The 21681-nt window shown below is 38.5% G+C and overlaps 1 protein-coding gene across 5 annotated transcripts in view; it reads right to left on the bottom strand.

The window, feature by feature from the left end:
* The window catches only part of caskin2 (CASK interacting protein 2), a 74273-nt gene that overhangs the window by 10168 nt on the left and 42424 nt on the right, over window positions 1-21681 (bottom strand). For 3 of the 5 annotated variants that reach the window (XM_016556112.1, XM_016556111.1, XM_016556113.1), the window contains exons 4-12: window positions 15549-15646; window positions 14066-14211; window positions 12797-12892; window positions 9040-9170; window positions 6388-6496; window positions 5946-6054; window positions 3419-3513; window positions 2666-2783; window positions 2206-2391 (exon numbers count right to left, since the gene is read on the bottom strand). In XM_016556112.1, coding sequence (XP_016411598.1) covers window positions 2206-2391; window positions 2666-2783; window positions 3419-3513; window positions 5946-6054; window positions 6388-6496; window positions 9040-9170; window positions 12797-12892; window positions 14066-14211; window positions 15549-15646 — 1088 coding nt within the window. The remainder of the gene's footprint in view (window positions 1-2205; window positions 2392-2665; window positions 2784-3418; window positions 3514-5945; window positions 6055-6387; window positions 6497-9039; window positions 9171-12796; window positions 12893-14065; window positions 14212-15548; window positions 15647-21681) is intronic. The other 2 variants (XM_016556114.1, XM_016556116.1) reach the window with 2 other exon arrangements.

Here is a 21681-nt window from a genome sequence, read left to right as displayed (position 1 = left end):
TTCTATATTCAACATTTTATATTTAAATTATTAACCTCAACATGAATTTATGAATTTAATTCCACTCATGCCCCCTCTGAGCTTCATTAAACATCTGAAAATACCCCTACAAGCCACTTTTGTGTTCTTCTGTGCCACCTCTGTGGTACAAATTTTTTTTTTTTTAATAATGATTTTATTTGATTAGTAACTTATTCTTATTCTACTTGATTTTATTCTGTTGTTTTAATTAGAAATTTTAAAAAGCTTATAAATATAAATTTTTTTGAATTTGACATAAAAGACGACATACTTTTAATAAAGTTAGAAAAATGCCATTACAAAGGTGTAAAAACTAAATTCCCTGTAAATCACTTTAAGGAGTCAAATATCATCTCGTAAAGGGGGAGGCTAATATTTGATCAGAATTTTTGATTATTGATTAGAAGGTGCTCCTGAAATTTTTGACTGTGCTCCTAAATTATTTTTTTTTTTTTAAATTGAAGTACGCGCAGAGCCCTGTTTAATTACTTTTTATTAATTTAAAAATTGAGAAAATCTCTCAAATTTAAATCTTTTACAAGAATTACAGCAAAAACCAGTTTGATGCAAGAATATATATTTTTATTAATATTTGAAAAATTGTATTTGAATATTACCAGTGTGAACTCCATTGACTTCGATGGATTTATTTAAATTCCTCTGAACACGACTGCTCAAAGTGGTGGCTCGAAACCTACACATTCAAAACCTCATTACTCTGAAATTTTTAATGTAAATGTTAAGTGTAAGTGAAAAGTTAAGTACTGTAACAGGTCTTTCATGATGCTTCATATGCTGGGGTGTGAATTTGATAGGTGCTTGAAATTAAATAAATAGTGCTTTAAAAAGTCCTTGAAAGTCCTTGAATCTGGTGTTCATGAAAGAGTGGGAACCCTGTTTACATCTAGAAAATAAGTGAAGTACTTAATTCAAAACAGCAATACCACATGGTTATTTAATATATAAACCATTTATTTAAGCAAAAAGAAAAATTTTGTGATCTTAATCGCAATTGTTACTGTATATACGATTTTGGTCAAACTGCCAACCCATATTAAAAGCCAAGGAACTGTTTTTAAGGATCTAATTACATGCGAGTATAAACATTTAAAGCTGCACTAGAATTGCACTGCATTAGCAGTGGTTAAGAATGAACAAATTACATAAAATAGCAACAAATCTGTGGTTCAAAACCAGGTTCTTGTCCTATCCTGTTTCACTATGGTAAGCCTACAGGTTTTATTTACGTTATGAGTTATGTCAGATTTGGAGGGAAGTTGCAGGCTTGCATCATTCGATAGTGCATGTTTACGTCATGTCTGCAAACACAAAATCGACCGTGTGGTAGCTGAGGAGGGGTTTAAACCATTCATTACCCTGCAAATGTTAAAAAAGTGCTTGGCGAATGGTCCATTTTGAATGCACACCTATTGCGTTCATAACCATGGTGAAATAGCGTGAGACCACGTGTAGCGAGGACAAACGTGTACCATACACATACCAGTCACTGGTGTGCAACAGAGTTCAGAAAAGTGCTTTCAGAACAAACTGATCTCTGACGTTAAACACTCAGGTTCGCATCAATAGCTTTATGCCTTGTTTAAACCTGGTATTAAGATGTGTTTTCGCCGATTCGATCACAAGTGGACAACATTATATACATGCACAATTGGGGTCTAAAAGGTTTTAAGCTTATCCACGTTCAACCACGTGAAGAAATAGTCAAAAAAGCATTTAACCTTTTTGCTTTTGTAGTGTAGAAGCTTATATGTTTGAATGCATTTAAACAGCCTTACTGACCTAACACTGTTGGACGTGTTGTAAGAAAACCACCAAATCAAGCGATTCAAACTTTGCTGTGTTGTAGCAAAACAAAACTGAAAGCGCAGCTGCTCTCTAGATCCTTTTTATTTGCTTCCTTTCCCAATAACTTGTAAACCACCTAACATTGGATCATTCAGTCAACAGTATTCATATAACACATTTAGCACTCCCGCAAAAGTGATGCAGAGCGTGACGAAATGGTGTCTCAAGAAAATCCGTGGTCACAGGAGATCCATTTTAAAGCCAGGTGGAAAAAATGAGTCTCAGCTGACCATTTGTAATTGGATCACTGAAAACATCTTAATACCAGGTGGAAACGTGTGAGAAAGCACCCTTAGAGATGGGACCGAGTGGGTATACCTGGGTTGGTGCTCAGACCGTTGGCGTGTGGGAGGACCAAGTGTGGGTTAGCGGTGTACAGAGTGTAGGAGTCGTCAGTTTGAGGGGTCCCGCCCCCGCTCAGACTCAAGCTGGGACTGAGGGCGGACCTGGAGAGCAGCTGCTGCCTATGGGTGGGCAGAGAGGCGTGTCGTGACAGGGTGCCCCCTACAGGACAACACACACATGACAGGAGCAGAGGGTTAATGCAAGCGGATGGAGGTTAGAGATTAACATTTATTACATGGGAAGCAGCGGGATGGAAGAAAGAGACACGTCTAGGTAACATCTGTCAGCATGTTACTGATTCAGTAAAGGAAACAATGTTATTTGCAGGGTTAATGGCTGTAATAAAATCCATCAAACGAAAACATATAGCGATCACGGGCTGTGAAGCTTCAAAACTTTGGTCAACCTGCTACAATTCAAGTTATTATTGTACCTGAGCGTCGGCTGATGACCTCGACTATGGAGGGGGGGAAGTAGCCAATTCGGTCTGTTCCCCTCTGGGTGTCATGAATGTGGCCCTTCCAGCGTCCGTCCACGTGCTGCTCTATCACCTGCCAATCACAACAGCAGAACACACTGACGTCACGGTGATCTCACCCGTACTGCTGCAAATGCAACCCGCTCGATTTTTAATCCAGCCGTTTTTCATCCTTGACAACCAGTCAAAACAGAGGAGGACATCGGGAGTTCAGAGACAATGCATGATCTGAAAGCTTTTGAAAGTTAGATAACATAACCCCAGCCGCCCACCCTAAGCAAACACACATAAAGCATATAATAGCTGCAGGCCCGACGACAAAACAACAGCGAGAACATTCAGCTCATGAAATACATCTCTAAACCCTCCAGTAAATGACCCTTAGACCGTACTTATTCTCTGCCCACAACTTCATGTGAAACAATGCTGTGTGAAAATGTAGGTTAGTTTGAGTTCACAAGTAAACACTTGTGAGTTTATCTTTAGCGCCCTCAAAAAACCAAGGCGATGAACAAAAAGTACTTGTGGTAGGGGAAAGAGAGAAAAATCTGGCCTCGGTTCAAGTGAAACTGCTTCTGAAATGCTAGTTGAATAGACTGACTAGGAACACGGGGTTTGGTATATAGTGCTTAAGAGAAGCGCAGACGTACACACACACACACACACTGACTGTGAAGAGGTTTTATGAAGTCATGTAAGCGGCCGTACCGTGATGACATCACCGGCGCGTATGGTGAGGGCCGTGGGGTCGTGAAGGTTCCAGAAGTCTTTTAGAGCTCTGACCTGAAGAACTCCTGTAGCTTCTGGAAACACACACACACACACACACACACACATATATGTGTTGAATCAAAAACAGAAATTCACATAGTTCAGAGAGTTCAGATACTGGAAGATACCACCTACTGTACATTACAATACATTGCTAAATCTCATGAAATTGTCCAGCTCAAAATCAAAAGGAAGAAATAAGAAAATTACACACGCACACACACATTTGAACAATTTATTTAAGTCCACTTAAGAGAAATAACTTACAAGGACGTAAATATTATAGATGCAGTTAGATACATGTACAAAATCATGGACCAATGGCGTGCAACAAGTCTTCACAATATTAAGCATATCACTCAGTTGTTATGGGTATAAATAACAGCGTCTCCTCCATATATGACGGCTGCCTATGATAGAGGACAAAGCACAGTACTTTGCTAGCCGTTTAGCCCTCTTTTTGGGCATCCTAAGTTGTTGAAGCCCTCTTACAACCAGCCTGTGTGTGTGTGTCCTAAGCTGCCAAATATAAAAACAAGTAATCGGTATATAACCGGTCTCAAAAATGGTATTTAGGAGTGGCTGATATTTAATGACTTTAGTCATGAAAGCTTCCTCCATAGTAGAGTCAAAGGTGCATGCGACCTCCAAAACAAACACCTCTCTACACTCCTCATTAATCACAACAACATCTGGAGTGTTAGCAGACAGGCATGAAAAGATTTCAGAGTTACTACTACAATACTGAAACATAGATGGTTTTACACAGGAATGTTTGTATATTCTTACTAAAGGTGATAAATGGTTTATCACACACACACACACACACTTGTTTCCATGTTTTATGGGAACTCTCCATAGGCATAATGGTTTTTATACGGTACAAACTGTATTTCCTATCCCTTATAAAGAAAAAGGCTATAAATACACACAGAATATTATTAATATTTAATTGTATATTTTAATTTGTAAAAAAAAAAGTTGTAGGTCTACTGAGATTTGTCCACATTACAAACATTATTTGTATATTTAATCACATTTCCCCCCAGTTTCTTTTGAAAATATATATTAAAAATGTAAAAAATTGTATAATATTAAAATATATTACTATTACTGTAATTTATATAGTGCTTGATTTTCTTCATTATTTAAGTACACTTCCCCATTGTATTTTTATTCATGAGAATTTGTTGGAGAAATGTTATAAAAATGCAAATGCAAAATATTTTATAGCTTAGTGTTCCTAAAACTAGTCTAGTGAGGTCCCGCCATCTGAAAGCTCTCAGCGTGTCATTTCTGTGATTTTATTCCAGTGGAAGGAATGTGCTGACACACGGACACACAGCAGGCTCACTGAATCAATAATGAACTCTCTGAGTCTGTCAGAGGTTTAGGGAAGCGTTGTGGCCCACATACACACACAGAGCAGCTCTGGTTAAAGCAGACAGGCCTGTCTGTGCTCATTATGATAAGAGCCGTCTGTTTACTGCCTGAGTTCAAAGACACAAACAGAATGAGTGTCTCATATCAACAATCACTTCAAATATTTATTTATATCCACCCGTACAAAGCGGCAATAAATACTGCCGATGTTACAGAATGCATGAAGATCACACATGAAATGTTTCACATTCCCACTCATTAATGTCCAGGACATGCGTCACTGATATATATATATATAGTGTGTTTACAAAGACTAAGAGCTTTTAGTGTGGACTGAGTCTGTTGACACTAGACTTCAGAGTTCATTTGGCTTTTGTGGAAGTAAAGTTGATTCCACAAGTTGCATTCTGAATTGTGTAAGTACACAGTTCATAACACAACCCAAGCAAGCCCATGCATCACCTCGTGGATTTTGTGTGAAGCACAGTTTAAATTTTAAAAAAGTATGCCTGCAGGAATCATGCATGATACCGTTAAAAAAGGTGCATTCTTAAAGGCCACATTTATAAAGGGAATTAATAAACGGTACTAAACAGAAAGCTAAATTGCCCAAAATAACATGATTGTCATTGTTAACATTTCATTCTGATAGAAATGTTCACATATGACGTCAGTACTTGTACGGGGTGGAGCCCCGTCTTATGTTTCATAGGAGGGCCCCACAGATTTGTGGTATGCATCTGCACACAAACACACACAGGAGATGTCTTTTGTCTTTTTCATGTGCTCAAAACTAGCCAGAGAAAGCAGCAGGTTATATAATTCTGAGTTTAAACAGCTGTTTACTAAATGACAGCTTAGATGTCTCCCATAACCATTTACAAACCAAAGAAGGGCCATTCCCAAACACACACACACAAACTTCACCATGCACACACTCTCATATACTGTGTATATGCAGTATGAACACAAACACACTCCACATACACACTGTTAGACACACGCTACAGTTCACGAGACGGCTTAAGGAGATCAGATACAGTCAGTGCAGTCTTAAAATAAATGTCAGATTGCATCTCACCTCGTAAGAGCTGCTTGATGTCTTTGCTGGCGTGACATGCGGTGAATTGGTTGACAATGTCTAGGGCTGTTTGATTGTAAGTGTTACGGATATTGACATCAATCCCATTCTGCCATCACAAGAAACAAACATTAAGACGGGTAAATGTTGTCTGTCGAATAGCAGAAGCACATTCAGTGTGGAAAAATCGAATCACTAATGCATCTTGATTCCTCCTCAAATGATTCTGGATTCGATCCACATACAAAATACAGAGGACATAAACATATTAGTTTTGTTGCTTGTGAAACAAAATGTTCAAAAAGAAGCATGTGACAGGATGTTACAAAAAATGTTCTGTTGGACAGCGATTGATTCAAAAGCTAAAATTAAAAGCCACTTAATGTCAGAAAGGACAGTGACCCCTGTAATAGAGACGTCTCCAAAAAACAGATGAACTTACATCCAGGAGTAGCCGCACTACCTCTGTCTTCCCATAGAGAGCGGCCTCATGGAGGGCTGTGCCAGCTTTAGTGGCTCTGTTGATGTCAATACCTGCTTTTAGAAGAAGCCTGGAGACAGAAAGAGATGGAAACTCAATGAATGGACTGGCGGCAATAGTGTACTACTACTCTACAGAGAGCAGACGACATCCTCTTTAGCATTCTGTGTTATATTTACATACTGAAGGGCCTGTAATACACACAGACTTGTGGAATTTACACATACACACACATACACACACACACACACACACACATCAGGTGGAATCAGAGACGCTCATCTGTCGAAATGCCGGATGGATTTTCAGTGCTGCACTGGGAATGCCAGGCATTAGGATGGGTTCTGTTAGTGTGACAGCCGTAGGAAACACACACACACACACACACACACACACACACACAGACAGTCATGTCATTACTCTGCAAATTAATGAAAAAATGAATCACAATGCACAAATGTCAAATGTGAAAATTATCTCCAGATTCTATTTTACTTTTTGGAATTGTGCCATTATTCTCATTCTCACACATACTGTAATGTGAGTTTTTTTTGGTAATTAAAATTTTTTTTAATTACACTACCATTACTTTGATACAATATTTAAATTATCATAAATGAAATGCAATATAATAAATACTGCCATGATTATTATATAAAATATATACTTCATTTAAATATTTAAGAAATATTTTTACCATACAAATATCTATGGAAGCCTAATTCTGCCTCGTAAAAAAAATATGATTTACCAAAGCATGATTTGCTATGACATAAAAAGTCATATATACAACACAGAAGTTTGACTTTTAATGTCATAATTATGACTTTTTATTTCATCATTATGATTTACCAAATATTTTTCAGAAATGGCAGAAATGGGCTTCCGATATCATATCTGATACAGAAAGTGCCGTATGTCCTTGTAAATGAGAGTGATGAGTCACAGCAGTGTTTAATCCACTCAGAAATGCACTCTTCCCAGACATCCTCACACATATTTAGGGAGACTGGGACGCTCCTCTCCCTCAGGACGATCATGTGGGGGAACGTGAGTCAGAGAGAACACTGACTGTCTGTTGGCACCAGGACTTTCCCAGTCTCATCCTCTGCTGTGTGGGTACAGTGTCTGTCTGCTGAGCTGCTGGGATGACGCAGCGGGTGTGTTTTATGTCAAAACAAAAAAAACCTACACAACTATATTCAAAGTATATGTCATATTTAAGTTAATCATTAATTGCAGCTGTGGTAAGGTGTCATCTGACTAGCTTTTTATGAAATATAAACCAATGCATCCAGCCTACTGCCATACGAGCGTTCCAGAGAGGTTACAGATTATGTTTGACATAAACAGAAGTGCATAGTAAAGCACCAAGTAAGCACGTAGCGAAGTGTCACATAAGAGTATAATGAAGAATGTTGCGAAGCGTGATGTGCGTTTCAAAGCATTATTTATGTGCCTTGTAAACATCACAAAGTGTTGAGAAGTGTCATGCAAGCATGTTAAGAAGATTCATATAAGCGTGTTGTGAAGTATCATTAAGAGTGTTGTGAAGCATGACATGAGCACATGAACACAAAGGCTGCATACGAAAACTTAGGCAGCTGACGTGCTGCCTTCGCTGTCGTATGAGGCAATGACTTTGCAGGCAGCGTTTTTGCACGAAGGCACCTCATGAAACAGATTTCGGACAGGCTTCTGAGGCAGCGTAACGGTTTAATGATCTACAACAAAATAGAACGAGTTTTTGTGATAACTAAACGAATATTTAATTACTATAATATTGATTTCTCGCTAGAAATAACATCAAAAGTGCAAAAAGAAAAAATAAACAAATTCTACTGTTCCTAATATTCTGTATGTTGCTCAAAAACAAAATATATTGTGTTCAGCAGAAAAAAGTTTTTTTTTTACCCAGTCATTTAAAAATAACACATTTTAGAGCTGTAACGACAATACCGTGATACCGTGAAACCGTGATATTTTTGCTTAAGGTTATCATACTGCCAAAATCTCATACCGGCCCATACCTACTTCACAATGTCCTATACAGTATAAGAATACTATAAAACAAAACAACAAAAAAAATAGCATTTTTCTTACAAACACCTATTGTTTCACTTAAGATTTTACTCATCCACTGAGGTCGTATGGATTATTGTCATGATGTCCATGTGTGCTTTTAAGGTGTTAAACATTTGGCCACTCATTCACCCTCATTACATGGACTCACAGAGATGGATTATTGTTAATTCTTTGTGTTTATCTGAAGAAACAGTCAAATACACCAGGGACGGTATGAGTTGCTAACAAGCAATGCTGCAACTTGGTGCATCAATTCAGAATTCAATCCATGTGTGTTCACAGGTGTGCATATTAATTATGAATGTGGGTCATCCAATCACAATGTATAACAAGGGTCATTTTTACATTATATCAGCAGTGTTTCTGTACTAACAGCTGTGGAAAACACCTTAGCTGAAGAATCAAATGAAGTGTAAAAACAGAAGTGTAGAGACACGCATCTCTCCAGAGAGAAAGGACAGCTCGACACAGCTGAGACTGATGCCTACAGATGTGCTACACACACACAAGAGGTTTCCAAGAGCTCACCGAATGACGTCCTTGTGTCCGTTGCGAGCAGCGAGGTGCAGAGGAGTGTTACAGTTTGAGTCTGACCCGTCCTTCCGATCTCCCTCTAACAGAGACGCAACCATATTACTGCTCAACAACAGCTGAGCCACCTACAAAAGAGAAAGAGATCATTGGCGTATTTTGCACCAGTGTTTTTATGGTTAACAAACTCTGAAAAATCGGTATTTCAGTCATTTAAAGGGGTCATATGATGCTTTTTTAAAGATCATTATTTTGTGTATTTGGTGTAACAGAATATGTTGACATGCTTTAATGTTCAAAAAACACATTATTTTTCAAATACTGTACATTATTGTAGGTCCTCTATGCCCCGCCTCTCTCAAACGCTTCGTTTTCTACAAAGTCCCTCCTTCCGACAAGCGCAGTCTGCTCTGATTGGCCAGCTGACCCAGTGCATTGTGATTGGCCGAACACCGCAAGCACTCGTCGGAAATGTAACGCCCCTTACCATAATCGCGAGCTTCATCTTTCAAAATAAATGTAAAGACAGAGCCTGAAAGGGGAACAGAGTCTCGTGACAGACACAGTGATGAATATGTGTTTGCAGTACACAAGCCACGGTTAAGACAGCTGACTCCACTGTGATGTGACCCTGTGTCTCTCTCTCTCTCTCTCTCTCACACACACACAGACATGATGCGCAAAACTCTGCATTTGAACAGTCAATAGCAAATACTTAAACTAGTAACAAAACAGTAGCTGATTCAGAAGCGCCAGATTGTCATAGCAAAGTCAGAATTACCTCCTCTCCTAGGTTCACGAAACGGTCGTCCATAAAATGTGTTGCTGTTCTGTTGTAAGTGATCTTAAAGATTCCTAAATGCATCTACTTTCGGAAGGTGAAATAAAGTGCTTTTGCTTTCGCCTGGAAACACACAGCGTCTCCCTGACATGCTGCTTCAACACTAACTGCGGTTACTGACACCATGCCTTCTTTCTTTGCGTGCACATTTGGGCCGCATTGTGCTAATATTTCCACATAGTGAGGTAGATATGTTTGGGGCGTGTTAGAACGAGCCGTTTTAGGGGGGCGTGGCAGAGTCTTAACTTTGATAAAGAATATCTCTTTGGTTTTGAGACTTTAGTCTTTGCAACTTCAGGGATCTTATCTATGCACAATCAGCTTGTAACACTCCAAAGAGAAAGGAAAGCTTGAAATCGCATCATATGACCCCTTTAAATCAAATAAAACATAAAGATCAGATTAAATACTCAAAATTATGCCTTGGCAACTAACTGAAATAGGTAATATGTAATACTAAAATGACTGAAGCTAAAACTGAAATACAAATGACTTAAAATAAAAGATGAACAAGCATTAGGAAAGCACATAACAAAATGACTCAAACTTAAACTTAAAATAAAAGCTAATTCAACATATGAATAAAATTACTTGATTATTCTGTTACTACCACTATTTTACTTCATTCCTAAAGCACAGGCAAACAAAATGTTAGACAAAACCATTCTTCTGCAAACTGTGGCTTTAAACAGAATATATGGTACACAAGTAAGGTACAAACACTTCTGCTAATGCCATGTACAGTTTTAATGCTAAACTGAACTGAGAGCAAGATTTTTGAATGAAGTGGAGGGACAGAAAAGAAAAGGGCGGGAAGACGAGAGAGTTGTGAAAACACTCACACACACACAGACAGAGGGCTCTTGGGAAGGTGAGTGTTGGCTCTCAGAGGCCTCACAGGTGAGGATGAGGTCGTACTAATGTGTCCCAGTGACCATTAACACCCAAAAACATCTGGGCCACAAACACTAATGGTGTGTGTCCACTGAAGCACAGTCAGTGGAGCTGAGTAGACGAGTCCTTTCATTTTCTACAGATTGGAAGGCGAGCTTCAGACTTGCACTGGGAATTGTGGATAGTGTGGAGTGAAGTAGAGAAAACAGTGAGAGCAGCAAAAAGATCAACTTTATGCAAAAAGGAAAAATGTTGCACAGCTGCCAAACGTTGAGAGACGCGCCAAGGTTGTGACGTCTGCCACTGTTTCTAATGGTGGACATAAATGTTTTTACAAAACTTTTTTTTTTTTTTTTTTAAATGAATAAGATGTATGAAAACCAGTCAAATGGCCAGCATACATGGAAAAATATCATGACGTTCTTTGAGCAAAATAATGTATGACTTTACTGTTATTCAAAAATGTGGAAAACAGTAATTACGAGTTATCATCTTTCTATCTATAATCATACACATGATGACTCTATTGACCGTATATTGAATCGATCATAGATCACACTGAAGACAGCCTCACTGCTGTGCATTTTAAAGGCACACCCAAAGCAGGCAGTACTGAGTGGATTTCTTGCGCGTCAGCACACACGCAGGGCGAGAAAGACATTATCCAGTTGCTTCAGCCGCACCCTGATACCTCAATACAGCAGCTGATTAAATACCAATTTTTTTGATTTGTCTTTAAAAAATTAAAAAACTTTTTTTTTTTTTTTTTAAATGAATAAGATGTATGAAAACCAGTCAAATGGCCAGCATACATGGAAAAATATCATGACGTTCTTTGAGCAAAATAATGTATGACTTTACTGTTATTCAAAAATGTGGAAAACAGTAATTACGAGTTATCATCTTTCTATCTATAATCATACACATGATGACTCTATTGACCGTATATTGAATCGATCATAGATCACACTGAAGACAGCCTCACTGCTGTGCATTTTAAAGGCACACCCAAAGCAGGCAGTACTGAGTGGATTTCTTGCGCGTCAGCACACACGCAGGGCGAGAAAGACATTATCCAGTTGCTTCAGCCGCACCCTGATACCTCAATACAGCAGCTGATTAAATACCAGCCATGCACACACTGCCTTTAAAGTAACACCTTGAAAATGCCTAAATACACAGCTGAAGCGAAATCACACACCACTGGGCATGTGTGTGCGAGAACATGTAAAACAAAGCTACTACTGAAATCTGAGCTCTTATTCACCCGGTACATGAATGAATGACACACAAAGACAGACGGGAAAACAAATCACAGTCAGGACAGAAGGAGAGACGAGGAAAAGAATTTTGTGGCATACAGACAGGTGTCTCCATGGACTGTGCTTATCTGTATTCTCAAAAAAAATTGTCAAGAACTTGGTCAAATTTCTCCCCAAAATCAAACATTTATATTTTGCCTAAAGAAAAGCCTTTTTAAGCCAATTTTAAAATCATTTTTTGCATTATCAATCAATCAATCTATCTATCTATCAATCTATGTATCATATATAAATATACATATAATTTGATTTATTATTTAAACTGTAATTGATATATTATTTGATATATTATTTAAATTATGAAGTATAAGCTGAGGAATATAGTATATTTTGTCAAATTAATTACTTTTAAAAAAATCAATCCCACAGTAAGCAAATTTAATACCATTGACACAATTCAAGCCAGATATGTGATTATTTATGAGTAATTGAATCATTCGAATAATCACGTAATTTTTTTAATGTCCCAAACAAATCAGCTTATAAGCAAGTTTTTTCTTTGGATTTTAAGGTGAAATATGACCTAGACATGTTCTTGTCAGATTCTGTGAGATTCACCCTCACATCAGATGTAATTTATGAGATCACTGTAACCATAGTGACAGTGATGTAACGAATGACATCTCGCATGAAGAATGAGCACAAACACACTAGTACTGAAACACTGATAAGTCCCTACAGAGATGAGCTCACTGACCTTCACTCGGCCGAACTCACAGGTCAGATCCAGAGGAGTCTTCTTAGCCTTATTTAGAATGCACGGGTTCGACTGGTGCTGCAACAACATCTCAGACTGATAAACAGAGAGGGAAAGAATTGAAGAATGATGATTTTTTGTACCAATTTATTAGTTCACATGTGACATGAGACAGAAAATAATAATATAATCAGGCAGATTATCTCTGATCCATCACTAATACACACAAAAACCCATCTGGGGCCACTTGTTGATGTTGCAATGCAGATATCATATTTCTTTGCATTTCAGAGAGGTGATGTCAGTTGATTCACAGGTGCTGTATCCAACAACACTGTTTCTCAAACAGGGATGGACTGGCCAGTTTTCCCGGTGGGCTTTTGGAACCAAATTTATAAACAGAGCAAATACGGAACAATTTTCAGTAGAAAAATATTGTCAGGCCAGCCCATTTAAGACATAGTGGTAAACTGCTCTGCTCTGTGTGACATGTTTGTTCACAGCAGTTTGTTTTGAAGCATCTGGGTGTGGTCTAATGCAGTGGTTCATATTTTGCATGTCTCCTTTGTCTGACACACCCATTTCAGCTCTTGGAGTCTCTACAATGAGCTTTAGGCTACGTCCACACGAAGCCAGAGCTTTCCCTATCCGATCTTTTTTTCCCCCCTCGTCTCAAGAAATATCTGCGTCCACACGAAACCACAAAACCGACACAAAACGATGTAGTATACATGCCAAACCAGCATGTGGCGCTGTAATTCTGCCACATAGATACACTAAAAACAGAGAAGAAGACTTGGACTATGCGCATAAACCTTGCGCGCGGTATACAAACGAACATGGAACAATACATTTATTAATCTGTGTTAATGTTAGTTAATAAAAAGACAATCGTTCAGTGTTTGTTCATGTTTTTGTTGCTGTTACGTGTCGTAGCGGTGTCTGACTAGGGGCGAGACGTGGGCTGATGACGTCATCGTTTCAGAAAATATACGGATTGGCTGTACACACGAAAACGCAAGGGCAGCGTTTTCAGATTTATCCACTCTGGGACCCGGTTTCAAAAAAATGTCGGTTTCACTCTCCCAAAACGCTGGATCTGTGTGGACGAAACGCCTATACGATAAAAAATTTATGCGTATACAGCTAAACGCATCTCCGTGTGGACGGGGCCTTAGTTGAATCAGGTGTGTTTATTTAAGGAGACATGCAAAATGTGTAGTGTTGGGGGGAAAATGCTTGGGAACTATTGGTCTAATGGGTACGCACCACTTCATAGTGTCCGTACTGAGCAGCCAGGTGCAGTGGAATCTGCCCGTCATGAGACGCATTGTTAACGGCGGCCCCTGATCTTAGCAGCATGAGCACTGAGTCAGCTTTACCCTGCCATGCTGCGTAATGCAGCGGCCGCATGCCTGCAGAGCAAATCATACTGAATTAAATCTCTGACACACAGTTATGCAAGCTCTGTACAAGACTGGACAAAATTTAAGAATTGGCTCCATTTCAATACATGAGTTAGAATGCAAATTAATGTAATCTAATGTTTGAAGAAATACTTGATATGTTGGGTATTTTAAAACTTTAAATTTATATTATTCTGTGTCCTGTTTGCAACCTCAATTCCAATGCATTTAAATTAAGAAACTGATTAGTAATTTAATTCACTTAAATGGATAGTTCATCCAAAAATTGTAATTCTGTCATCATTTACTTACCCTTAAAACCTGTGTGAATTACTTTCAGCTGTTGAACATAATTGAACGTAACAAAACAGTTGATAGTAGCCACTGACTACGTTTACATGGACATCAGCAATCTAATTATTTACTTTATTCTAAATAAGACAATATTATGATTAAGGTGTTTACATGAGTTGCTTTTACAATATTTTTCATGTTCCCGTTTTATATCCTATAGTACATAGATCAATTAATGGCACACGTCATTACGTCCCCACGCGACGCCATCCAACATCCCCTCCAGAATTTCACGTATAAACATAGTTCGTCTTTGTTATGATGCCATATACAGTATCGGGTGTTTCATTTGTAATTTTACGAAAGCTTCAAGTGCAGTTAATTATTTGTCATGCTATACGTGCAAGCAGACGACGGCGTTGCTGAAGCCCTTTTGTTTGCCGTCAAAACGGTTGAGCACTGCCGTGTGTGTATCCTGTCGCAAAATGCGGCGAAAAGTCCTACACGACGGTAATAGTGTGATTAAGGTGTGTACATGTTTATACTGCACTTCGATAATGCGACTAAAATAGGAATACTTCACATGTCTTAGTTCGATTTGTGTTTACTTCGAGTATGACTTTAGCCGGATTAAGGTAATCAAAAATCTGTTTACACGGTATATTCTGAATCAGAGTATTGTCTTAATGGTGTTAAAATTGGAATATTGTTGTCCATGTAAACGTACTGACTGACTTCTATAGTATGGAAAAAATTATATGGCAGCCAGTGGCTACTGTCAACTGTTTGGTTACCAACATTCTTCAAAATATCATCTTTTGTGTTCAGCAGAGAAAGAAATGATGACAGAATTTTCATTTTTGGGTGAACTATCCCTTTAATTGATTTCTGAATGGCCCTGCTGTGTAAAGGTCAACAGAACAAAAGGCTTAGGTCTTCTATCAGGCTGCAGTTATGAGGTCCTGGATTAATATGCAAGTAAATCACAACCAGTTGATAGTTTTACTCAATGTAGAGCTGAAGGTAATGAGGAGGCAGTTCTAACTTCTAACCATTGCTATCCTTGATGTCCACAACAGCCTGAGCTTCCAACAGCAGAGAGAGCAACTCTGTAGTGCCAGTGAGAGCAGCATGATGCAACGCTGAAAACCTGAGAGGGGGAAAAAACAGAAAACTTTAAAGAGATGGAGAGAATAGTGGAAAGAGCAACTTTTGACATCTAAAGAACAACACTTTTGGAAAAGATGCAGGCTACAGCCAAATAATAAAGAAGCCACTCAATAACTTTTATCAGCTTATTTTGATACCAGAACACAGTTACACTTTCATTATTCCCCACTTGAGGCCATGTGTGGTCATAAAGAGAATGGAAAAATAAAAACTCCAATACATGTGAGATTGCCAACAAACCAAAACCTTGTAAAAGTGCCTTGTGTTGCTCAAGCTGTGGCACAATTAGAGACTAAAGTCTGAAATTTACAAGGCTTCATGAGGCGTATTAAAAAAAAAGAAACAGAGGGTGATAAGGGGAATATATACAGTATTCATTTCAGTACAAGCTCAGGCAACAAAAAACAGTGTCCTCTGGGCACAGACACCCACACTCATATGATCTGATGTTTGCAGAAGTATGACAAATGAAAATGCTACTTGTCTGGGGTGGATGTATTCGTTAGGACATGTCGAAATCAAAGCAAGACCTCTCGCAGGTGAGTAACAGCCCTGTCTTCAAGCACCACCCTCAAAAGCTTCAGATGTAAATCTCCTTCCAGAATCTTGTCTTAGTGAAGTCCTCACTGTCAGCCATTAGTGCAATCGCGATACATATTGATATTGAATTATTGTCCAGCCCTAGTGCAAACATATCACTTTAGAAGGGGAAGCTGTCACTTGAGGCACAAGTGGCCCAATAAAGAATGAGCCAAGTTGCATGTGGTGCTTTTGGAATAAACCGTGCACCAGCGACTGAGTAGTTTACATTTCCCCCTTAGTATCTTTAAATGTCAAGTCACAGCTTGGCAGCCATTACTTAAGCAATGACCATTTCATCAGGGTGCATGAAAGCATCCCGTAAAACTAAGAAAACAACTCTTTGCTCTTATGTATGAGAGGTAAACTCTGCTGCAAAGCCTTGCTATCAGCTGCCTACATTTAGGGCTGCAAAGGGGTAGAACATTTCTGGTAAATTTATGGAAACTTTCCTAAAAAAATAAATAAAATCTAAGAGTCCCGAGTAGCTACGATGCCTCAAATAGCTACATTGGCAGCTCACATTTTTTTGGAAGTCTCAGGCAAGAATCAAATCTTACATTTCTAGATGTCTGCAGCGTCAGTCTGGAAGCTTTGCCTATTTGTGGATTTTAACCCAAAACAAGCCTGCCTCATCTTATCAAGAATCATGGAGGAACATCTTATGCGGTTTGTTTTGAAATGCAGGTATTTTGGCTCAGCATTTTTTCAAACAAAAAGCAGAGAGTCAGAGGCTTTTTACTCGAGCCATATGGGGTAAGCCAAAGGAGCTGTTCATTTCCTGAACCCATGGCCTCAGACTGGCCTCTCAGAACTGACTGCTGTGTCTATTAGATGTGAAATGGGACAACACAGACAAGTAGAGCGGAAACAGATCAGACTTGATAAATATGATGGCTCAAGTTGATTATTTTCATGAACACACTGAGACTCCAGGGCAAACACTTTGCCGACTGAGCTTTTGAAGAGCTGGAACTTTGCAAGGTCTTCCAACCCTCAGAATCACAAGCTGGTGTCAAACTTTCACATTGTGTTGAATCACGCAGGACACAAAGTTTGCCATGCTTAGCAGAAACGCTCTGATGTAAATCAGCTTGACGCGTAAGTGTCTTCACAGTGGACGTTCTCGACACTCATGAGAAATGGCATGACAGCTGTGAAGGTCTGAAAATGAATAATTCATTCTAAGGTTTAAGTGGAGGATGAAAGGGGGTGGTGTGGCATAGTGGTTAAATTTTAGGACTAAAAACCAGAAGTTGCCCGATTTGCTCCAAAGAGACAATCTCTTTACAGAGTTCTATATTAGGAATTTGCATTAAAGTTCCAGAAATAAATTCCACTGGTCTTAGTAGTTTGCCAGTAAAAAGATCCTATTAAAGTAGAATTAATTATACTCAATTACTACACAAAAATCTCCAGAGTCGGAGAACATTCCATGGCACTACAACAAGAGGGCAGGTTAAGGCAAGAAATGGAGACTGCCAGAGGTTCTATGGCACAAAGCCATAGGCATAACATCACTTTTTTTAACTCTCCAGAATCTAGGACGGCAATGTCAGCCTCACAACTGGGACATTTGTGCTTGAGGAGGGGAAGAGAGTCAGTTCATGCCCTATCTGTGTTATGAGCAGGCCCGCAGAGGACCCGTGCCCACACAACTCAATTTTCCGCAGAATTGAAACCCCCATCATGGGGGTCATTGGATAACAAGCCATTTATTTGATAATGCACTTTTATATCCACAGTACATAGATATCATCCCAATAAGAGTGCATGAAAAGTCTGCATATTCCGTGCGGGTCTGGTTTTGAGGTGTGGGGCTCTTGGGTAGGTGGCACAATCACTGCTCTGTGCTATCTTTCTTTGTAGCTCTACCTGACCTGCTGATGGCTGGACCTGAGAGCCCTGCGAGGGAATGTAGATGCTGATAGAAACCTGTGTTGTGAAAGAGCTCTCTCTCATGTGAACAGAAGACTATACTATTCTCTTCAACACTTCTACACATGCTTCCATCAGCTTTCTAGGAAAAACTAAAAGAAACTGGGAGCTATGAAGAGAGACAGGTTGTTGTAATAACAGGTCTTCTTATCCCTAAACTGGACCTGAAGTGAACCCCACTTTACCAGGGAACTGGTCACACTACCACCATCATATCCAGAAGCAAATGACATTGATGATTAGGGGGCATATACTAGGGCTGTGCAATTAATTGATTTTAGTTTTCTATCCTTTATGTACACACACAAAAAAGTCAAAATGCCTGTTTTAGAGAGTATTCGCATAAACACAGTCAGTTATGTCTTACGTGAACATAAACAGTTGGAGAAATAAATTGGATGCGTGTCAGTATATTAGATAGGTCTTAAAGTGACAGCAGCCTAATAAACATTCTGCTGTCTGTGTCCTTAATGTGAATCAAACAACAAAAGAACAAGAAAAAAAAAACAATCACTGCTCTTGACTGAATAGCCTTAGTAGCTAGTAAGAATTATTGTGTTTAATTCTCACAGTGAGGACTTATTTCCAGTAAAATATATTTATATCTCTTTCATTAAAAAAAAAAAAAATTCTCATATATGATTTTGGTCACTTCTAATCATGTTAAATAATCATGATTATGATTATCATAATCAAGCAGCATACACACAGGATGCATTGTAGCATCCTTTCTTAAGCTCAAGCTCACATGAAAAATTTGATAAATGGGGAACGAAGGTTTCGAACTTCAAAATTAATGCAAAACCACCAAAAAATGTGTATTGCTACTTCTCTCTTAAATGTGCCATGGAGAGCTAGTAAATAATAATTTACATTTCAGCCCATTCCTCAAACGTTAGCATGGCTTTGAACTGAAATGTAATTAAAGCTAAATTAAATTAAATGGCATATTTAAATCAGCACGATTAACAATAATTTTGGACATGTGACAGAAAACTAAATGTCATAACAAACAAACATAATATTTTGTGACAAGCAGCACTGGCCCAACAGAACAAGTGTGAGTACCGCCATCTGGCCTTGGGCCATCCTTATTGTTGAGCCTTGCCTACAATAAACATTTTATGGAATACAGGTACACCCTAGGGCTCTTTCTAAACACTGTAAACATATTCAGCAACAATTAAATGCCATTACGCCTTAATTACTGTCCTTAATACTTAGAAATGTTCACACATACAATTAAACTTGTTCAATTAATTGGAATACTATCATGTTCTTCATCATCTACACAAGTTGGCTGCATTTGGCCATCATACCAGACACAGTTTTGCACCCCAGGAAATATCAAGAGTGGGTCAGACAGTCCAGCGGCTGCCCGCAGTGATATTGAGCAGTTGTTGATTTACACACAATTCGGAAAAGTTCCCAGAACTCAGCGAGGGTCTTGTGTTACAAGCCCTGTCCACTTTCGCCTTCATTTCTCGGGATGTCAGAACGGATTTGATGCGTCCTGGCAGCTCTGCCCTGGGTGGACAAAGGACAGGGCTCCAAAGAGTCCCTCTCACACCGGCCTTGCCATTCATTCACACACATTCCAGGACGTTTGCCAAGGAAACGCCCCCCATACAAATCCCAACAGTTCCCCAGAAAGTCAAAGGCGGCTCAAATACTAATTTGTCTCACAGACAAGCAAAACCTTTGACGTTACACCACTATTATTTGCTGAATCCCCCCCCCCAAACCCCACATTTCATTTTTTCTCCTTTACTAACAGACCTGGGCATGCAAAAGCATTAAAAACTTTCACAGTCAAAAGTACAAGCTTATGATGCACGCTGAGGTCATCATTAAGTGGCATGCAGAAACAAGGCTTTCCTAACAGTGCGGGTGTCGCTGAAAATAATAAATAATAAATAAAATATAATTTTGATATAATAATTGTTTTTTATTTTAGAACCTAACATTAAAGTTTTTAAATATACTTTTATTTATTATATATATATAATAATTTCACATGCAATATTCAAATTAATGTACAAACAACATAAAGACAGTATATTTTTAATATCTGTTCAGTGGCACCTTTTTTTTTATTACTTAAGGCGAGTATCACTGATACCAATAATACTGATGTCTCTATGAAACTGACCATTGATTATAGCCATTCAACATTACAGTGTAAATGAGAGCTATCAATTTTAACATTTATTAGACGTTAAAAAATAACAACTTTTATTTTAACCTAAAACAATCTTCACATAAAACCCATTATAATAAATGTCATATGCAGCTACCTGTGCCCTTCAGCAAGTAAGAAATACACAGAAATTGAATAAAGTTATCAAACACTAAATTCTAAATTAAATATGGATGAATCCTTAAAGCTTCAAAAGTTACTGATTTCCTCTTTTTTCTTTTGTTTTTTGATTAACAGACATCACAGCAGCTGCGTTAGGTTTATTGGCTGCTATTTCTTTAAGAGCTGCTGCTGCTGCTAAATGTGATGCGGATCTGACACGCATCGTGTTTTCTCATAGCCTTTTATATATAATTGCTCTTTAATATGAAATGATATACAGCACGTCGGTGCAATTGTGCGTGCAATTGAAGAGCACGTGTTACAAGCACAGTATAACGGCAGACAGGACAGAACATTTCGTTTTTACTGACATATGTCCTGAAAATATCTCATATGAGCGCAGTTCACTGTTGTACTGAAGCTCCTCGTCACCTGTACCGTTTTCCATGCTCGTTTGACTTGCACCTGGCGCTGAGGCGAAGCGGAGTGCGCGTCTGAAACGTCTCCCGTTTGACGTGGTCGTAAAGACATTTTGCGCGTCTAAATAAACACAATTTTTGTCAAGAAAAAAAGAGACCGAAGCAGTTGTAGAAAAGTGGGGTGGCCAACCCCAGCCCTGCCCCTGCATTAACTGAGTTAAATATGTTTAACGCCATTAAACTGGAAAATTGCGTTAACACACTCATTTTGACAGCACTAATATACACACACACACACACAAACACACACACACACAGTGTAATCAGATCAGATTACTGAAAAAAGTAATCACTTTTTCAAGTAACTACTAAAGTAATGCATTACCTATAAATTTAAAACAAAATATATGAGTTACTTTTTCAAATACGTAATGCAAGTTACTTTGTTTTCATATTTATTCACTGACACCTCTCCTATCACTCTGTTGACAGAAATTGGGAGTAATGTGCTGAGGCACGTCCTTTAGCCTGACGCTTAATAATTTCACTTATGGTGTGAAAGGGCCTTTACAGTTGCCAAAAATATAACTTTTGGGTTTTTAAAAAATAAATACTAAGCGAGTCCAGCCCAAGTGACAAAAAAGTAATGTGAAAGTAACGTAATGCATTACTTTCAAAAGTAACTTTCCATATACAGTGGGTACGGAAAGTATTCAGACCCCCTTAAATTTTTCACTCTTTGTTATATTGCAACCATTTGCTAAAATCATTTAAGTT

Source organism: Sinocyclocheilus rhinocerous, unplaced genomic scaffold (genome assembly GCF_001515625.1).
Source record: "Sinocyclocheilus rhinocerous isolate Xijiao unplaced genomic scaffold, SAMN03320098_v1.1 scaffold647, whole genome shotgun sequence".
Taxonomy (NCBI): Eukaryota; Metazoa; Chordata; class Actinopteri; order Cypriniformes; family Cyprinidae; genus Sinocyclocheilus; species Sinocyclocheilus rhinocerous.
Note: the sequence above shows the minus strand (reverse complement) of the source record. Positions and strands in the feature narration are given on the sequence as shown.